Source organism: Pseudochaenichthys georgianus, chromosome 5, assembly GCF_902827115.2.
Source record: "Pseudochaenichthys georgianus chromosome 5, fPseGeo1.2, whole genome shotgun sequence".
NCBI lineage: Eukaryota > Metazoa > Chordata > Actinopteri > Perciformes > Channichthyidae > Pseudochaenichthys > Pseudochaenichthys georgianus.
The window spans coordinates 21,752,346-21,774,491 of record NC_047507.1 but is presented as its reverse complement, the minus strand read 5'-3'; the positions used below and the strand labels follow the sequence as shown (position 1 = coordinate 21,774,491).

General features: G+C 39.5%; 1 protein-coding gene across 1 annotated transcript; it reads left to right on the top strand.

Annotated features, from left to right (window-relative positions):
• The first annotated feature begins 647 nt into the window (after positions 1–647).
• ccdc174 (coiled-coil domain containing 174) lies at positions 648–6,623 on the top strand. The gene is made up of 12 exons (XM_034083100.2): positions 648–738; positions 2,241–2,402; positions 2,599–2,706; positions 3,063–3,163; positions 3,241–3,299; positions 3,385–3,529; positions 3,784–3,879; positions 3,968–4,104; positions 4,218–4,312; positions 4,610–4,745; positions 4,867–5,019; positions 5,781–6,623. Exons 2-12 carry the CDS (start codon positions 2,361–2,363, stop codon positions 6,473–6,475), a joined length of 1,767 nt encoding a protein of 588 aa, XP_033938991.1. The 5' UTR covers positions 648–738; positions 2,241–2,360; the 3' UTR covers positions 6,476–6,623.
• The last annotated feature ends 15,523 nt before the right edge of the window (positions 6,624–22,146 follow it).

Sequence of the window (22,146 nt, the reverse complement as noted above, 5' to 3'; positions counted from 1 at the left end):
AAACCGTGTTTCATGGTGAGTATTGTGTTGCGATGGCAACGGCATTTGAAGAAATCTCAAAACTGTCCTGGAGATGTCTTCACGGCTGGACTGTTAGCACACATGTGAAGTTTGAGCACTCTTTGAACATTTGCATAGGAGTTATAGTGACATCATATTTTATGGCGAGGGATGCGTTTCCATGGAAACGGCATATGGTGAGATCTCAGATTTGTCGTAGAGCTGTTGAGGCATGGACCGGTGATATACAAGTGAAGATTGGACGACGATTGGACAGTGTCGATTGGATTTACAGCCTCATCGTGTTTCATGGTGAGTGGTCTGTCGCCATGGCAACGACATTTTATGACACCCCATACTACACTTAGATGCATTTATGGCTGCATCGTTATCAAACCTGTGAAGTTCTGGGCTGTTTGGAGTATTTTCACTGAAGCTATGAGAAAACCGTGTTTCAAGGCGAGCATTGTGTTGCCATGGCAACGGCATTTGAAGAAAGCTCAAAACTGTCCGGAATCGTCTTCACAGCTGGACTGTTGAAGTCTGCTGCATGTCAGCTGGAGTGATGACATCATCGTGTTCCATTACACAGGTGTTTATAGTTGAGCTAACAAGCTCTGTAGAGATCACAGGTTTCCATTGTTCTGAATGAGAGATGAACCTCTTACATGTGAACGTTTTGTGGAAGCACCGTAACAGATATCTGTGAAATTTCAAAACGTGAAGCATGTCAACGAAGTTGAGTATCTGAAGTGTAATTTTTGTGTAGTTTCGGGTTAATAATGTGGCCTTTTTGGCAGTTTAACTAAAGGTGTGCGGCTGCTACCGTGAGGAAATATCTGCCTGAAATTACAATGGGCTTCAATGGAGGAATGTTGAACGTTTTTGTCACTTCATGCCCTCAAGAGGCCTTTTGTCTAATATTTTTTCTTATTTTATTTTTATTTTACAACCTAGGAGAGGTTTTCCTACGTTTTCCATGAAAAAATATGTCTGAGGAGTGTAGGGTTTGGGAAGTATGGCAAGTTTAAAACATTTTTGGGGGAGAATTTTGAGCTGTCCTGCACTCTGTTTTGAGATCAAAGCACTCTAGAGTTAACGAGCTGCTCCATCCACTCTAATGTAAACATCTGAAAAATGCCTCTCTACCAAGCTCCAAACTAAATTCAATATCTCAGAATGTTTAAAAGATATCAAAAGTAAAAGTCAAGTTTGAATAGCTGAAGGTCTTGTGGTCATTTGAAAGTTGGAATGAAGGGTCTGGCTGAAATTATGTGGAAGGAGAAGCATTTGGCGCAAAGTGTAGGAAAACAGGATTTGAAGGCATCTCCCATTGACTTCAATGTTAAAAAAATAGTTTAAAAAGCTGAATATTTCAAAAAGTATGAAATATTTTTGAAAAAGTTGAAGATTTCTTATTGCTGAAAAGGCTGAATAGTTTAATATTTGAATGGTTTCTGTAGCTGAAAGTAAGCTGAAGTTATGGAGAGCTAAAGTATTGGCTGATTTGAAGGCTCTTCCCATTGACTTCATTGTAAAAAAAAAAGAGTTTAAAAAGCTGAATATTTCAAAAAGTATGAAATATTTTGAAAAAGTTGACGGTTTCCCATCGATTCCTGAACAGGCTGAATAGTTTAATATTTGAATGGTTTCTGTAGCTGAAAATAAGCTGAAGTTATGGAGTGCCAAAGTATTGGCTGAAATAATAAGTTTAAGGGGAAGAATAAAGTTTTGAAGTACTATAGTGGAATGCTGTAAACAGCATTCGCACTAATTACAATTTATTTATAAAGTAAGAAACAGAAGGGGGGAAATCACGATAGCTAGACTCAGAATAAATCACACGACTTTGTATATCATGGGGAAAAGTGACAGTGACAAGTGTGGGAACTGCGGAGTAAAAGAAGATGTAGAACATATCTTGTTACATTGTGACATCTATAAAGCGGAAAGAGAAAAATTAAAGGCTAAAGTTTTAGAGGCAGAGAGGGAATGGAGTGTGGTTGATGTTTTGGGAACAAAAGGAGAGGGAGTAAGAGCTACCAGAAAGGCACTGTTTACATTCTTGAGTGGATGGGGTAGGACAAATAATTTTAGGTTAGGTCAGGAAAGAACATAGATTTGTATTTTTTATTTATTTAATTCATGGTTTTGTTGATTTATTTATTTATTTGTATTTATTTTGATTAGATCATAGGTTAAAGAGTTGGAATGATATGATGATTCATACTCATGTACAGTAGGTGGCGGTATGCACCTTTTAAGTGATTTGCAATCCGCCAAAAACGAGAGAAGAAGAAGTCAGCAGCAGCTCAGCAGCAGCAGCTCGCACATCATGGAGTATTAAAGAAGTGATAAACATGGATAAAAAGAAGAAACCCTTCAACGTGACGGCTTCATCTGTGAGTGGCATTCAGAAGCAGCTTTACAAACTACTATCGCTGCTGTGTGGCGTTTAGTTAAATATAACAGCTAACGGTAGCTAACTCTCAGGCTATGTTGCTAACACATAAACAGAGTTACAGCTGTGTTAGTAGCAAAACAATAACTATTGATTTAAGTATAACTTTATTTCTGATATCACGTTTTTTCTTACAGCTGGTGGACCTTAAAGCTGAACTGTACAGGAAGCAGGAACAATTCAAACAGGACAAACTTGGGCATGAAAACACAGGAGCTGGGTTCACATCAAGAGCCAAAGTCAAGGTACATTATGTGGTATTTGTTTTGGGGCCTATTTTTACCTGTTTGTTTAATGAAAGAGATCTAGAGCTACAACGATTGGTTGACTCATTATTTTTAATTTGTAAAAGTACATTTTCTTGCATAAATGTCAGAAAAGCTTATAACATTTTCTGCTTCTCAGATATATTCTCCTTCTTCTAGTATATCATATTAACTGAATATCTCCCGGTTATGTACCGAAAAAACCCGAGATATTGAGAAAACTAGGATGGACATTTGCACTATTTTCTGACATTTTATCCATTACCGATGAAGAAGATAATCATTAAATGTTAGTGAGATCACTAACGATGTTTCGTCTTCATGCTCTTGAGTAGAAACCTAATGTCTGGATCAAACAAAACACTGGAGTTTCAGCAAGAGCTGAGAAAGATGCGGAGCAACTGTCTGAGGAGCAGAGCAGTCTGGATACCTCAAAGTGAGTTCAACATATAATATTGTAGATTCACTGTCATGATAAAATGATGACAAAAACTTCTAATCTTCTAATAACAGACGCAAGCTAGAGGAGAAGGCCAAACTCTACGAGCAAATGACAAAAGGAGACTTTCCAGGTTGGTTGAGTAAAAATGATATCTTCTAATAATTTAGTTCCATATCAAAATGTACTTTATAATAAACTTGTCTTGTATTCCCCAGATGAAGAGACAGAAGGACTGTTCCTGGTGGATTTCACCCAGAAGATTATTGACAAAAAGAGAGAAACGCTTGCACAGAAAAGCGAAAGAGAGGAAAGAGGAAATAGGTCTCCTGTTCCTCCTCCTGAAAACCCAAATGAGGAATGGTAATGTCTCTTTCATATATTTGTAGGGGTTTGATTTAGGAAATGTAAAGTGCAGTTAGTATTTTAGTTTCAAAGCACATATGTTAAATACTATAGGGCTGTCAGAAAGAAGTATGATATTCATACCAATTCCAGTACCATTAAAGTGATACCTATAATAGCAATAGGATGCTTCACTTATTATTTAAATGTGTATATATACATTTTTTTTATATCCTGTTAGTAATCTGTTCTGCTGCTTTGTTAATCTGTAGGGTGGATTATGAGGATGCTTTGGGCCGATCTCGGAGATGCATGAAGAAAGACCTGCCTGGGTTTGAGAAATTGGACCAAAACCTTTACGGAAAAGCGTAAATATCCTACAGATAAAACCTTTAAAATGTGCAGGAGTTGGTTCCTTGATGACGGGAACTTTATTGATACCACTCTTCCATGTAGAAAAGCCTCTGCTGAGAAGACCTTACTCTCAGAGGACATGCGCCGAGAGCTGCAGAGGCAGGAGTGGGAGATGGAGGAAGAGGAGGCCATGAAGAAGCCTGTCGGACCCATCCACTACGAGGATATCAGAGGACAAGGTTACTTTTAACGCATCTCTTAAATGTTTCCAGCAGACGTTTGAAATACAGGTATGTGTTCTTTAAGTCTTGTGCTGTTCAAAACACATATTTCTGTCTGTTCTGTCTCACAGAGGCTCGGGATCTCGGTGTGGGTTACTTTGCGTTCGCTCATGATGCCGAGCAGCGCAGGAAGCAGAGAGAAACTCTGGACATGCTCAGAGACCAGGTGAGAACACATATCTAGCCTGTTAAAATATAAATATATATTAGGAGAGGGCATTTTAAAAGTTCTATGGATAACATAGTCCCCCACACTAAAAGCATACTCTTGCATGTATGTAGATGCACACAAATCCACATTTTGATGGACTTTATGTATTTGTAGTTTACCCACTTTTGCTCAGCCGACTATACACTTTAAGTCTGTTATATTGTTGTATCTAGTTAATCAAATCTATATTTATTTAAAAAAATGAATAATGCTGTCTTGAGTGTTTGCTCAGTCTTTGTTCTTGTCCTTCAGACAACCGAGCAGCGCACTAAGAGGGAACAGCTGAAGGACAAGAGGCAGGCCATCCTGAAGGCTCGATTGGCTAAAGTGAGGACTAGGAAGACGAAGAAGGCCAAGCTGGATGGCACGGAGGACGAGGACAATGAAGGTGTGTATCCTCAACTCCCTCACATCAAATCCAGCCGTTTGCGTATAAAGTCTACATGCATGCTGCAGTTCAAAGATCACATGAACGCTAATGAGGGATTGTTGTGAATTGTTTGTCCTAGGAGGGGATGACGAAGGCGACTTGATAGGACCCCCGGCTCCACCAGAGGAGGTACCAGAGTTCAGCAGAGCGAGGAAGGTGGAAGTTGAGATCCAGGAAAGGAAGGACTCCAAACCAGGAGTTCCTCATGTCAGGGAATGGGACAGAGGCAAAGGTATGTCTAATTTTGTCTAAAAGGTCTCTAGTGAGAAAAATGTAGGACTACGATTAAGGTTTGTCGGGAAAACATGTGAGTGCCAAGCAAAAGTAGGACTTGTACTTCCTTTTTTAAACAATGGCAAATCATCGATGCAAGAACAACAAATAAATGATGCTTACATTTCATTCAGCGGCTTCAAAGGTTAAACCCAAAGTCCAATGAGCACAGTTAAGAAGAAAGGGAAAGGGTTTGACATCCCAGATTTCTAAGTTCAGAAGGACACTTATTATTTCACATTGCACTTAAGTGTTCTGAACAGATAGTTCTTCAGAGAGTTTGGAAACCTCTTACCTTTTTAGCAATGACTTTGGAAAGCTGACAACATTTGCATTGCATTATATTAGAAGAAACCTACTTCATGTTACAAACAAGATCATTCGTTTTCCCATCTGGTTAAGATCCCTTTCCAGTACTGTTTTGGTGTCCTGCATCATTTCTCGGTAAATTCAGGGGCTTCCCTGAACATGCATACATCTGCAAGTGGAATATTAAGTTAAAGGTCATATAGTTGGAGGTACTGATCTCACTCTTTTTGTAGTCCTATGTTATGCAGCTGTGGATATATATCTATACTGACATGTGCCATGGGTGGAACACAAATTCAAACTTTTATAAACAAAGTATGCTATCGTCGGCTTTAAGGGATTTCAGTAAAGTTGTATTACTTTGTGAAGTAAGTAACTTCTTTAACTCCTCCTTTTTCCTGTTTCCTCCAGAGTCCATGTTTAACGAGTGGACATCTCGGCGTCGCGATGAGCGAGAGTCAGAATTCGCCCCTCCCACTGCGTACTTTTCTGAGTGGAAGAGAGAGCGATCGGTGAAGGTTAAAACTCAGGAGAGTAAATCCAAGATGTCCTTCAAGTGGAGCAAAGGCCCAGAAGAGGTCTTTGAGAGCAAAGAGAAGCCACTTCCTCTGCCAAAAACTGCCCCCTCACCTCCTGCCCCTCAACCACCTCCCCCGACTCCTCCACCTCCTCCACAGCCACAGACTCCATCACAGGCTTCACCTTCAGGTCCTCCAGCAGAGCCCGCTCCGGTGTCTGCTCCTCCCTTTAATCCCCAGTTTCCCCCTCATTATCCTCAGTTTCCTCGTCCACCTCCTCCTCAGTTTGCTGGACCGCCTCATATGTATCCCCCCCAGTACCCAAACCAGTATTACAACCAATATCCTCCACAATATTCTCCACAATATCCTCCACAATATCCTCCACAATATCCTCCACAATATCCAACACATTATGCTCCCCAATATGCTCCTCAGTTTCCTTCCCAGGTTCCTTCCCAGGTTCCTCCCCAGGTTCCTCCCCAGGTTCCTCCCCAGGTTCCTCCTCAGCAGCAGAGCCAGTCTCAGCCTGAGCAGCCTGAGCAGAGTATGGATGAAATGCTGTCCTTCTACAGGAGCATTACCTAATATATAAATGATTCTACTTGCTGTGTAGTTTGGATTTAGAGTGTAAATACTACTGTCTAATTTTTTTTAACGACATTTTAGAAACAACAAACACATTGCCTCAGATCTTTGCAGTTTCAGCATGTAATAAACACAAGGAATACTGTAACTGTTTTTTTTCTTTTCTGACAGTTAATTTAATTCAGTTTACACAGTTTAAAATCTTATAAAGCTTCGCCTTCTAAGGATCTATTGTAATGGTGAGAAAGCATAACATGAAAAGGTTACTCCTGGTTTAAATATTTGAAAGTCTAGAGAGGATTGTGCAGTATGAAAATATCCACCAGATGGTACTGTACACTTTGATGTGGAGAAAATATCTGCAAGTGGCCGAACTGTACAGCAGTGATATATCTGAACTGAGAAAGGACATTAATCTACAGCTGCTGTTATTTTAATGAACAACAATCTGCTGATAATTTCTCCCATTAAATAAACAGTTGTTATGTCTGTCTAAAACCCAATAACATTCAGTGTATTAGCATGAGGAACAAAAGCAGCACATTTTCACAACTGGAAAAAACGTTCTGAGTTTAGAACGGACTGAAATCATTTATGTGTTTGGATTATTTTTAAGGCAATTTACAATTTTATTTTTGTATTAAATGATTATATTTATGAGTGTTTGGATACAATACGTATTGTTTTAAACGGGTAACGAATACTTGCATTGTGTCTTATTTCTCAAAACTGTATGAAGTCATGGCAGCTGGGTAAAGGCAACCGGTTGTGAGTGGTTTAGATTTTAGAGATGTTTTCTTTACGTGAAATGCGTTAGAGGATTGTAGCGTCCTGCTGAAGCCATCAGTCACCAGAGCTGAACCTCTTCACTGCTCCCTGATGCCGGACCGGACTCATCCTGGTGTTCTGCATCACCAGGTCCCAGTACCTGTTGGACTGGTGAGTTTCAAACTTCTCAACTCGGCTTTATTTGTATAGCAAATTAATACAGCCATGCAGGCCACAGTACCACAGAATAAACAGCACAGACAGACACAAATAATTAGAACACTAAAATAGACCTCAATAATAATATCAATTGAACACACTGTCTTAATCTGGAGAAGAGAAAGTAAATGCAGAATGAAAGTGGCATCTGCAAGGTCTCCTGCAGTGATGTATTGCCATGATGATGGTGGTGACTATCTTTTAAAAGAGCACTGCAATGCAGAGGGAATCAATAACAGAAGAACATGATTTAATAACTGCTCAGTGTTTCAGTTGTAACCTCATGTGTAACTCAATGTAACCTCAGTGCATTAAGACAGCGAAACGGTCTTAAACAGTAGGCCTATGTGTTGTGGCTCTGGCTGTAGCAGCTTCTTTTATACAGTATTTAGCTATTTTTCTGAACGTCCACCCCGGACTGAGAAGAGCAAGAGACCTCTTCTGTGTGGAATCACCTCTGCACTCAAAACTAACACCGGCTTGATAACAATGTGCATCTTCTACGCTTAATTTGACCTGCTGACTCACCACTTTGACGAATCAAATCACTTATTATGGACAGGAGGGAGTGTCTCTCTGACAGATACTCCTCCTCTCTCTTGGCAGTAAAATCCTGCTGTGGCTGAGGAAAATTAAAACCTGCTGTTTTCATGATGGAAATTAAACGACCTTCAGTACATGGAAATCGCTTCCAATCTAATGTGACTTTTCTACATTATAATATAATAGAATTTTTCTTTAGAAGCAGTTTATTTTCTTAAGTTTTATTTGTTGAACCAGCATTCACATACACACTGATCAGACGTCCGGTCACACACACAGTGGAGGTGTCAGTTTAGTGATGTTTCTTTCAGTAGTGCAGGAGCTAATGGAGCCTTTATGAGGGAGGTTATGAGGTCTGACACTTGTCTCTCAGTTATTCTGCTCTGCAGTACGTCCTGAGCAGGGAGTCAATGACGTCTTTAATGCACTGCAGGTCTGGAGGAGCAGGTCTACTCTGGACTCTTGATAATACAGCTTTACTGGGATGTAAGGCGACAAAGGGTCTGGTCAATAAGCTCTGATGTTTACAAGCAGAATGAAAACTCATACATGGTAAGATCAAATTCATCCTTCACTGATCTGAGAGAGCATTTAACTAAAGTAGTGCAGTGGTTTTGTGTTATTAGTTGGGTCTGCCCTCATTTTTCATTTAATCTGTAATGACTCCATCGAAGACTAATTTCAAAAGGAACAGGCATGCACAGCAGCAGCAGCACTAGTAAGATGCTTGGTCCAAGAGATACTTTTATTTTAAAGTTGCCGTGCACTAGCAAAATGAAAAGCTTTTAATGGGACTGGCACCCAGATATGAAAACAACATAACCAACAAATTATTAAAATAACACCAAAATGCCATTTAACAAATGTACAGCACATTGATTTGTTGATTTTCTAGGGAATGCTCTCTAAATGTGTGTAATGTAGAAACCATTAGAGAAACTCATGGTGCTCAACACAATGAGCCTAAACACGAATCCTTCCCTCAAAACTCTTCAATCACTCGAATTCATTTGCTTAAGTAAACTAATTTTCCATTCCTCAAACATTCTCTTGAAATTCCTATGACTTTTTATTGGCTGAGAGCTGAACTTTTTATACGAGCTCAGATAAGACACTCGTCTGAAAGGGTTTTTCAATTGAGGCAGTTTTTATGATGCAGATTCTCGATTGGGACTGGACTCAACATGAAGAAAAAGGGATTCAATATCATAAATTGTTCCAGTCTCAGGGCAGATTCTGAAACTATGTCACTAAGCTGGAGGAATCGTTGAAACTGAAAGGGTTACCTAATTTTACAATGCAACAAAAGAGACACAAATAGTCCAAAAAGCCAGGATTTTGAGCTTATAGGATCAGTTTAGGATTCTCAAAATAAAGTGCAGACATTAACATAAAAACAAGTGAAGGGAGTAAAGGAAATACCACTGGCTCCATTAAGTATAATAGGCCATTAAAGCTTTTTCAGTAAAATCAGGCATATTGAGTCAACAAAGAAATGTAGAAAACTACTGCAGGATAATGAGAGGTGTATAAAAATAATGCAGTCTTTAAAGGGAGACTGCAGCTGTTAGACACTGTACGTTTTTTCAAAAGAATTTTCTGGCCATTCTAAAACCAGGATGTAATGTTTACATGCACAACCCATAACTTGAATACTCCAAAAACAAAACATAGCTGCAACACTGGTGCAAATGTACAAAGAATATGTTCAGGACAGACACTCAGGAAATAACTTTTGGACATTTTAAACAGGAGAATTGGAAAGATAAATAATAGAAACGTTTTGAAAAACATGACGAATGAATCCCACCCGAGCACATGTACAAGTACATCAGAACATCATTATAATCAAAAGTATGCATCAATATGTTACAACACCAACATAAAAATACATATACAGTTTATCGGGCTCAGTGGTTTAAAAAAAGGTTTCATTTGACTAAACTGAATGAAGAAGGCTTCTTTTATTTCGTTAAACAGATTAAGAGGGAATTCCAATCTGGAGGGACACGGCCATCTTTGGAAATATTTTCAAAGTGGACACTTAAATGAAAGGTTACAATAATCAAGAAAAAAATTAATAGGCTTGTACCTACAACTACCAGTATTGTCACAGTGGTATATATGTCCTTGAGTACATTACAAATGTAAACATCTTTGGATAGCATTGAATAAGACTTGGGTTGTACAATTGATCAGGAAACATGGGACATCAGACAATAGGGATACATCAGAGAAGCTATAGGCAATGTATTCATTACATGATTCCATAGATGTTATCATCCCTCTACAAGACTATGAAATGTGCCTAATTAAAGTTAGTTTATGTTGGAAATGTAAAGCAGAGTGGGGCGTATGCATGCACACATAAGTCCAATAATCTCTCCCTTGTGGATAAAGGTTCTGTAATGAATGGGTGAAGAGTTACAATGTGAATTGTCCAGATCAACAACGTTATGTTTCCTCGGAGACAATACTGTAGTGAAGCAGTACATTTGCATTTAGTGTATTAACACTTTTAATACCCTGGGTTAATTCTGAGACATTTGAAAGAGACTCATTCCCATTCAATACAAATGTAGAGGGAACAAATGATGGACATTGTTGCATGAGAAATAATGCTTGGAAAATATAACTAGAATATGATACGGCTAAAAAACATTGGGACAGCTTTAATGGAAATATACTCTATGTGTGTACAGTAGTAGTACAGTGTAATGGCTGCCATGTTGCTAAATTCTTCCCAACCAATTATTGTTAAAAACTTGCCTTCGTTTGTACGAAGTATCATTTTCTTTTGTGCTTTCGTTCGGTTTCTTTTTTTTCCGGATATTCCAAAAATTTGATGAAACTTTAAATTATCACAAAGCATTCAAAATTCAGGTCAAACAAAGACACACTAACTAGCACAAGGTGACATTGCTGTACTGGCAGTAAAGTTACTTTGAGATTAGTTTTTCAGTGAAGTCATAAAACAATAGGGGGCTTTTTGTGTCGTCCGGCAAAACTTAAAGAGAGACAGGTGGAAGATCAGACATTCATTAGGGCTTATTACATTTCATTTCTGATATGTCAGCATGTTTATCCATCTAAATTAATTTCACCTTCTGCTCTGTACCACCTGAGATGGACAGCAGGTCTGTTTCATTTCCTCTCAACATGATGTGATTCTTGCTTTGGGATGCAAGGTGTTCTTCTGTGTGCTTATCTCAGCTGTGGAGCACTGCAGGAGTTTAACTCGTGTAGCTGAAATGCAGTGGGAAAATGATGTGTACAGCTCATTTCTGAAACTGTTTGTTTAATGTTTTCATATATTGTTTACAGTTCCTGCCACAATTATTTCAGTTATCACTTCTACCACAACTTAAAGGTGAAATATGTAACATTTCTGCATTAAAGTGACTCAAACAACTAGACCTAGTTGTTTAATTGTTTGAGGTGTGAACTCTTACAGTGTTCTTATGTATTATCAGAAATCCTCCTAAATGGACTTTTCATCTGATTAAAGCCACATTTCGAGGACACACTTTTTCAATCTTGGTCATTTTTAGTAGTCCTACCCGGTAGAAACTGAGCACAAAGAAAAACTCAGATACTCAGGATTCTTCACAGTGGCATCAAACTCGTTTTGTATGGTTTTGATAACGACCCCTACTTACAGAAAATAACATATTGAATATTTAATGCAAATAAACCCCTTATACCCCAATCAAAAACATGTCCTTGGATGTACATTATTTATATTCAAAGGACCAAAACTGCATATAATAGTAAAAGGCAAAAAAACAAGTAATTTGATCACATGCTTTCACATCAGAGCAGGGTCCATAGGGCAGACAATTAAAGCACATTATTGCCTCAACATCCCACACTGCTCAACGAGAGCCCTGTTTAGCTGCAGTGGGCTTCTCTAATGGTCCATCAGTGAATAACGTGTTCCACTGGTATGTCTCTGCACACTGTGAGGCTCTTCTGATGGAGGCCCACGTCCCCCTGACAGCATCACCCCACGGTGAGCTGTAATGAGCTGGTGTGTGTGTAATGAGAGCTAATGCTGCCGCAGCTATTGAACTGCTCTTGCCACCGGGACATAATGCCCCTCCTGCTGTGTTGTGTCAAGCAGCCACATGTAGAACAGCCTAGTGCCAGTGAGCGTGATGGCAGGCCTGCTGCAGCGCCCCCCCAGCAGCAGATGGATCACAGAGAGAGGGACAAAGGCCCCGTGGAGTCTATAATGACAGCATTTGGCTGTTCAACTCACACCAAGGGGCGGCTGCATTTATGTTGTAAACACCACTTTGCTCTCTGTTGACCACTCATTTTATCATTGGGGCTGCACATCATTTGAAACGTTTCAGCTTTGGTCATGAACCCTGATTCTGATATACCATTTTGAGAAATAAAACACACCTTTTACAAAAACTATTTTGTCTTCCAACAAGAAGTGACCACTTTCAAAATATATAGTTACATTTGACAAAACGAGTCTCATGCCTGCAGCTTGAAAAGAATAAGTGGCAAATTGAAAATTGATGTTCATGATACGTATTTACTACATCTAATATCTAATAATATACTCAATATATCGGCCAGCTTTTCTTAAAATTGTACTTAAGTACGAAGTCCGCCGTAACCTTCGTTCCCTCTCCCCCTCTACCTTTGCCTCATCGGTGCTCTCAGCCCTCCCTTCCTCTGACTCGTTCCAACTCCTACCTCCAAACTCTGCTGCAGAAACTCTCCTCTCTACTCTCTCATCCTCTCTGGACTCTCTCTGTCCTTTCACATCTCGGCAGGCTCGTCAGTCCCCTCCTGCTCCCTGGCTAAATGACGCACTGCGTGCTAATAGAACCGTCCTTCGAGCAGCAGAGCGGAAACGGTGGAAATCCAAACACCAAGACGACCTCCTAACCTATCAGGCTCTCCTCTCCTCTTTCTCTGCTTCGATCTCTCAGGCAAAAAGCACTTTCTTTCAAGATAAGATCCAATCTTCCTATTCCAATCCCACAAAACTATTTCCCATCTTCTCCTCCCTCCTGGACCCTCCCAAAGCCCCTTCCCCCTCCTCCCTTCTGTCAAGCGACTTTGTTAACCACTTTGAAAAAAAGGTTGATGATATTCGCTCTTCTTTTTCTGACTCACCTTTACTCACCGCTGGGTCACCAGACCCTCCTTTCACCCACACACTGACCTCCTTTTCCCCTCTCTCTCCAAGTGAGGTTCTTACCCTCATTACCTCTGCCCGCCCTCCGTTTAAACCTCCTTCAGACTATCGCTCCTGATATTCTACCGTTTCTCTCCCATTTCATCAACACTTCTCTAACTTCTGGTCACTTTCCAAACAGTCTCAAGGAGGCAAGAGTAAACCCTCTCCTAAAGAAACCCACTCTCAACCCGTCTGATGTTATAAACTACAGGCCTGTCTCTCTCCTCCCGTTCCTGTCTAAAACACTTGAACGCGCTGTCTTTAAACAACTCTCCTGTTATCTCCATCAGAACAACCTTCTGGATCCGCACCAGTCTGGTTTCAAGGCAGGTCACTCCACAGAAACTGCTCTCATTGCTGTCACTGAGGAACTGCACACTGCTAAAGCAGCCTCCCTCTCCTCTGTCATCATCCTTTTGGACCTGTCTGCTGCATTCGACACGGTGAACCATCAGATCTTCCTTCGCACTCTCCAAGAACTTGGAGTTTCAGGCTCTGCACTTTCCCTCATCACCTCATACCTCAAAGACCGCACCTACAGGGTTACTTGGAGGGGGTCGGAGTCCGACCCTTGTCAATTAACTACAGGGGTCCCTCAGGGCTCTGTTCTTGGTCCCCTCCTCTTCTCCTTGTACACAAATTCACTCGGATCTGTCATTAGCCCGCATGGTTTTTCATACCACTGCTACGCTGACGACACCCAATTAATTCTGTCCTTTCCCCGCTCAGAGACCCAGGTCATCGCATGCATCTCTGCTTGTCTAGCTGACATCTCTCAGTGGATGTCTGCTCATCACCTCAAGCTCAACCTTGACAAAACTGAACTGCTTTTCCTTCCGGGAAAAGAGTGTCCCACTCTTGACCTAACAATCAACATCGGCACCTCTGTTGTTTCCCCGACTCAGACTGCAAGGAATCTGGGTGTGACCCTAGATAACAACCTGTCCTTCACTGCAAACATCGCTGCTACAACCCGCTGCTGCAGATACACGCTTTACAACATCAGGAAGATACGTCCCCAGCTGACCCAGAAAGCGACGCAGGTTCTGGTCCAGGCTCTCGTCATCTCACTCCTAGACTACTGCAATTCCCTCCTGGCTGGTCTACCTGCATGTGCCATCCGACCTCTGCAGCACATCCAGAATGCAGCGGCTAGTCTGGTCTTCAACCTTCCTAAATTCTCCCACACCACGCTGCTCCTCCGCTCCCTCCACTGGCTTCCGGTAACTGCTAGAATCCACTTCAAGACAATGGTACTTGCGTACCATGCTGCGAATGGATCTGGCCCTTCCTACATCCAGGACATGGTTAAACCGTACACCCCAGCACGTGCACTCCGCTCTGCATCAACCAAACGGCTCGCTGCACCCTCGCTGCGAAGGGGACCCAAGTTCCCATCAGCAAAAACACGTGGGTTTGCTATCCTGGCTCCAAAATGGTGGAATGAGCTCCCCATTGACATCAGGACAGCAGAAAGCTTAAGCACCTTCCGGCGCAGACTGAAAACTCATCTCTTTCGACTCCACTTCGAGCGATAGAACTATTAACAAAGCACTCATATACTAATAAAGGGCTGGCTTATCTAAAGCCAGTTGAGTAGCACTTGAAATGTTTTTGCTCTATGAAACCTGATGTACTTATATGATTCTGTTTTCTTCAAGTTTGTATTTTGTTGGTCGAACGCACTTATTGTAAGTCGCTTTGGATAAAAGCGTCAGCTAAATGCAATGTAATGTTTCCTCATTACAATGAAAATGGGCACTTCCCTTCAATCCCTTTTGCTGTAAATACTCACTAGATCATCAAATATTATAAATCTGTATCTGAAAACAGTCCCCAACAATTACACTATTTATACCTTTTTGAGAAGTGTTAACCACAAACTACAGTGCCCAGTTGGGAAAACATTAGCTTTTAACTAAACTTTATATTTGTAACCTGTAAATTCAGAGGAACAGGTGTGGGGCTGAGAGCCACCGACACGGTAGGAAAAGAAAGTATAGGGTGACAAACTAACACATTTTTATTTTGTATATTCTCATGGGAATTGTAGATCAGTTTAGAGAAGAAATTGTTTTAAAAAAAAAAGTATAAACTTATTATTTGAATGGTAAAGAATGTGACCAAAATACAACTATTTGATTATAAAAAATAAATACCAACATGTGTCTTTAGCATTTTATGGATATCCATAAAATGCTAAAGACACATGTTGGTTAGTACTAAGCGTTCGTTAGCATGCATCTAAATATATCTCGGTGTTTTGCAAAAGGCACTGTTTTGATTTGAATCCTCTGGGCATCTGACCAGGTTTCAGTTTCCTCCTATACTGACAAATGTGTTCTTTATAAGTGTTTGCTAAGGCAGAATTCATTATTTAAGTTGCTGGCTACCTTAAAGAAGCCAGCTAAGGTGTTGGAGATGCTGAGGCATGTTAAAGGAATTAAGTGTTTAAGCTGGATGAGCGCTGGGAGGGCAGTTTGTCTCTATGGCGATGCGTGTGTTGTCTGACAGCCTCCTCACGCTGCGGGATCAAGGTATTAGCCGGGCACTGTTGACACTGCATGCACACTTGTAATGGCCTCATAAATTCTGCTTGTGTGAAAGGAAGAAATGGAGTGAAAAAGGAAGAAAAGGGGCTGTAGACTCATTGGCAGTCCACTCTCACCCTCTGCCTTACTAAAAATACCCAGCATGCACCCTACCTGCACTCAGATTCATAATATCCTGTAACACATTATATGAAGCCCATGTCTCGAATGCATCCAAAAATGTATAATTTGAATCATTATAATCGTCTTGCAGCACTTTATAATCATAGTATAATCACTATTACCAATGCTTTGCAACAGTAATCATATCGAATTATTTCATCATTTTATTAGGTCATGTATCATATTATTTCATCATTTTTGCTGGTCACTGATATTTTGATGTTGTTGCAATGATAATTGATTATTACAATCCCCGTCGTTTAAACACAATCTATTTTATAACTCATTCTTATCAGTGACTTCATTGATTGTATTGTGATGTTTCTACTGTACAACCCACATTTGTGGCATTTCCTGCCTGATAGATGTAATCCGCTGGCACACCTGGAGATTGTTAGCTGATGATTTTTTTCTTATCTTTGTCAAACCAAAAGCTGGAGAGCTCTATCTATTTAGGGCAAACCCCTGAGTATTGTTTTCATAACATCTTTATTAATCAATAACATTATTTTGAGCAGATTTGGTAGTCACATATGAGGGAAGAGCTGTATAATAAGTGAGAGTTAAAATGTGCTCAGTGTTGTCAGATCACTGAGGTTAGTTTGATAATGAAATGTGACGTCAGTGACTTTGTCTTAATTAGATGCTTTAAAGCGAGGATGCTTAGTTTCTTGACAGCAGCGATGTCACTCTGGCTCACTCCGGTGTCACATGGCCAGTATTGATCGTTGATCCAGAGGCTGTTAAGTTGCGGCTTGCATCTCAATGTTTCCTGCAGTAGAAGATTTATATCGCCTCTAAAAGCAGACTCTATCCACCCTGTGTCTCCCTTCATTATTAATGAAATGTAAATGCCAGAAAGTTAACATTTGAATTCAAACGCACAGCTGATAGAACAGAAGTGATAGAACGATTCATCTTTATGTAAACAGAAGCATTTTGTAGGTGAAATATAATTTAAGGAATTTAAATCTATCAAACTGGTTTGCTTGTTTGAGAGATTGCTGAGAAATTAATAAACTCTTATTGATGTCCGGTTAGGATTAGGGCTACAGCATTACATAGCTTAGTTTAACACTCAGGCTAGAAACAATTGGAAACAGCTAGCCTGGCGGTGAATAAAAGTCCACCTCAAAAGCTCCCAAATATCCTTTTTCCACCGAAAATGTGCATATATTCCTTTTTTTTTTTTAAACATAGGAAAACTGTGTCCTTTATTCTATTTTTCAGGTGTGTAACGACTACTGCTTCCAAACACATTGGAAGCAGAATTGGTTAACAATACAAATGTTATGGAGGTTAATTTTCCCTTATAACTGTTATTTATTATTAATATTTTATTATTGTCTCTTTTAAACTCTCAACTAGAGTAAGGCAAGGCAAGGCAAGTTTATTTATATAGCACTTTTCAACACAAGGCAATTCAAAGTGCTTTACAAAAAATGAAAGACATTAAGAAAATGGCATTTAAAATCAGTCATTAAAAAGAAAAGCTAATAAAAGAAACATTAAAATAAAAAATACATGGATAAAAGTTACAGTGCAGTCTAAGATATGAATAGTTCAATTAAAAGCAGCGACAAAAAGATAAGTCTTCAGCCTGGATTTAAAAGTAGTCAGAGTTGCAGCGGACCTGCAGGTTTCTGGGAGTTTGTGCAGAGTAGGTGATTGTTCAAAACCGAACGAAGACTACAATGAGTTATATATTGTTTATGTCAAGTTTGAATGAAGAGTTACCATGTTAAAGACGTCTAATGACTAAAATCCTTTTTCCAGTTCAAATATAATCAAAAATGATTGATGATCGTAAAACGGTGGCTTGAAATTGGACAAAAAGTCAATGTATGTTTTCTGGCCTTACAACACCACGCGCAGCTAAATGAGAGAGGCCGTTACCTTGATTGATTCTGTACTTCTTCTTTTATTTTGTATTGTTGGTAACATTTTGGATAATGCAAGTACACAAACCAACAAAATATATAACATTAGGCAGTTGGTTTTATACATGTGGAAATATTGCAGACTTGCCTTTAAAGGGGCTATAAGGCGGATTATGTTACCTACTGTCTTAATGCTGAACTCAGCTAATTATATATTTTATCCTGAATATATATCCTGCAGCAGTATCATCATTTTCATCAACCATGCAGTTATTGTTTTTATAGTAAGTCAACTACATTAATGTGCTTAAACCGTTATCATAGATGGAACAAAAGTGACTTCCTGACCCTTCCTAAAAGATTGTTTCGACAAAATCCCAAAAAGGGATAAACTCACTCTATTACAATAATGTAAAGTGTCTTTGGGGCAGGTTTGCTGGATGTTAGAATCCAGAGCTCTTCACTGAGCTGCTGTCCTACGGCACACAGACACATTATACACTCAGGTTAATCCTATTTTACGGGGATGTGTTGTCATTAGGCTTCCCATGACAACAATCTAATGGAAGTATTTTCTGTATCAGTTAATAGCTGTCACTCAAATGAACAGTGATGTGTTTTCTGAAAGTCGAAGCAAATGAATACATCTCAGAAAGTGTTTAATGTGCATTATGCAACTGTATTCCTTCAGCACAGAAAATGCTAAAGCTACTGTATGAATACTGAATACACAGGTGTGTTACAGGCAATATGAAGTATTGCTAAACATTAATGACAGATATTCATGTTTCATATTTGCTTAAATGATTTCCTTTCAGCATAGATGGCTTAGTCATATTGTTCTTTTTTTGCTGCCCTGAATCAAAGCTGTCCTAAATCCCCTTAAAGCTTCCAGGAAACCCCTTTGACATGCACTGTATGATTTATTTAGACAATTCTTCCTCATTGTGGCTACATTAGCTGCAATAGGAACAACACACCAGGATCCTTGACCGAACTGTCAGCATGCAAGTTGCATTTTGGAAAATGTAGTTGCCAGGGTTTCATCAATTTGCTACCTCTTCTTTGTGAGTGATAGAGCTGCAACAATCAGTACAGTAATCAATTAGTCAATTGACAGAAAAAGAATCCACAACTATTTTGTTTATCCCTTCAGCCTCTCAAATATGGAGATTCGCTGCTTCTCTCTCTTTTATATCTTAGCAACTGAGATGGACATTTGTCACTATCTCATGACATTTTATAAATGATTAACATAAAAAGGAATGCGTATGAGTAAATTACGAAATAATAATGCTGTTGATGGCAATAATAAGGTAAAACAACGTTGTAGGAGTGCAGTCAACAGGTGAAATACTCTTTATTATTTCGATAAAGCTATATGCTATTAATTGTTCCTATCATGGTTAATAAACGTTATACACATAAAGACAAGAAACATTTCTACACACACATATTCATGTGAAGAAATGTGCGACATAAATCTTATCTTTACAGCTTTCCTTTGTCAGAACTTATTCCATTGTGCACCCGTCAGAAAGTCCTCACAGAAGAACAAAACACCTCTCCAGCTGTGTTTTCTTCATGTCATGATGTGAAGGGAAACTAAAATTAGACAGCCATGACACAAGAGTTTTTTCCTGCATATTATTGGTTAAAATACTTACATTTACAGGATTAAGTGTTGCCAAAGACAACACAAGACAACGATACTTTCCAAGGATACACACATGTGCATCATTGTTTTTATTCCTGTTTGATGTTTTTGGAAATAGGTGTGGACGTAACAAACTGCCACTTGATGTCAAAGATGTCGATTTGGTTCTTTAGTTTTTAGAGATTTGATTTAAACTAATATTTTTGATTGTACTTAGTCTTTACACATAATATATTGATTAACTATACAGTTTGAAACAGTGATACAGAAAACATTTAGGCAATGCACAAAGAAAATATGCAGCTTCTTTGGAATAATTCACAACAATTATTAGGGTTAAGATTAAAGGGACAGTGTGCATCTAGTGTTGCATATACCGATTGCAACCAATTGTTAACCCCTCCGCTCGCTCCATGTTGTGAAGAGCATCAGACTGCAGAACCTTGTTGAGGCCGTTGTGTCTTTTAAGAATTATGTCCCGCTCAGAAGTCATCCTTACAAAACATTACTTTATGGGCCACGAAATTGTAGTTTTACCAGAATGTCCAAAAACGTCTGATGGCTACAGTTAACATAACAACACAAAAGGCCTTCTCTATTGTCCATTCTGAACTACTGTAGAAATGTCATAGCAAACTGCCGGACTCCATGAAGAGGACGCACTTAGATATAAAGGGCTTTGTCTAGGCCTACGGAAACACAGTAACTCCATGTGTTAATGGACACTCATTCTCCTAATATAATAGACGTACAAGTAAAAATACAATTTGACTCATGTCAAAAGCAGGACAATGAGGCCCAGGTTGAACATAACTGGAATGATCCTTTAGTCTGGGGACTACGCCCTCCGCGCTATAGTTGAGCTGAAAGACTTGAAAACGCTCACAGGAAGGAGTATATCAAGATGGAGTTCCTTTTTCAAGCCCCAGTCTTATTGTTCACCTCAGAGCAGGAGAGAGGAGGGGACGCACTCTTTCCTCGCCTGACGCACACAGGAGACACACAGACAGAGATGGACCTCAGGGCTCAGACTGCACACGGCTCGGAGGGTTGTTATAATCTGTTTTCAAAAACATACGGAAATTGTTCAATATTCTTCTGTACACATCCAATATATCATGGCTGCATGTGTGTCTGACCTGGATCTACATCCCAACCCTTTATGAGGGAGAACCACGTAGATTAAGGACAATTTATTGATTATGTGTTGAACTCACAATCCATAAATACACCCATTAATCTTGATTTGAAGAGATGGATAATACATTTCGTAGCAGGTTGAAAATTCAGCCTCATTGTGCTCTTAAACACTGCAAGGGTTATAATAAGAGGAAATATTTATGGCTAATAATGTCATAAGATATTTATTTAACTGTTGATCTTTTTTTTATTATAGTTTGTGTAGCAAATGCAATTTATTCATTTTTATCTTTAAGATTAAGATGGACACCAATACTAGTTTTAATTGTATTCATTCACGTTTTCTGGCACTTTTTGGACACACAGCTGCAGATAGACAGGGAAGAAGAGAGTATTTTAGATCAAGTTTTTCAAAGAATTACATCTTGAGTAAGAGGAAAGAGACACAGACTGAGACGATTGCTAAGTATTGATGAAGATCACATTGTTTGCACTAGCCATTTTAACTGTGTGTGGGGGATTTCCCCTCATCCCAAAACATGATTTCATATCAGCCGTGTTTGTCAGGGCATGTGTCATTATTCTCATGTGATGCAGGCTGCAGAGCCCGCCTTCCTCCCATTTATTGACTTGATATGAAAACACAATTATTGCATGGACAAAACGGTGGTCAAAGGTGCAACCGCATGTTTTTCAATGAGCCGAACACTCAATGAAAATACTTTGTTGAGTCTCAAGAGCAACACTCTGAAAAAACCCTCTGGTACCTCACTGTTAAACTAATGGAAGGGTGTATGTGTCTCAGGATCTAAATTGGATCATGTTTGGGTCACAACAGACATGAGCAGACAACATATTTACAATCATATGCCAATGGACTGATGTTCCTAGATTTCCTCATGTCTAGCTGTGGATTAATGTTTGACCCTAAAGTGGGATTCATCATTGTGTTGTTCAGACTCATCAGCACTGAAGCCTCTGTGTAGTGTCGGAGAAGACCCTTTACTGCGCTGTTCAGGATTAGCCTCTATGTAATATACTATATGTAACAATCGGATTATATCTAAATCACCCTCTGGTAAAAAAAAGGAAATGTATAGATGTGAGGTGAGTCCATTCATTAATGAGAATGGCACCAAATACAACATGTTTCTTGTGTTGCTGATGTGTTTTGTTTGGCGTAAAAAGAGCCAGACTCCTTTTTTCTCTGAACTGATCCCCCCTCAGAGCCACTCCCCATTTGTATGCTCCTGTTTGTTTATATTGAACCTGTGACACACAGCAAATATACGTTTTAGTGTAATAATTACACCAGCTGATCACACTTGGAGAGTAAAAATAGCTTCCCTTATACTTCACCCCCAGTGAGTCACAGTTCATTCACAGAGGGGTTAAATGTGAGCATGATGTCCATAAACGGCTAAGGATGTGAAGCTGGGCTGAGCAGGAAACAGGGAGAGCAGTTTCCTGTTATGTAGAAAAGAACCCGTTGTACACCAATCACACAAGACTGGTTCATCATTCGAGGAGAGCTGATTTAAAACCAC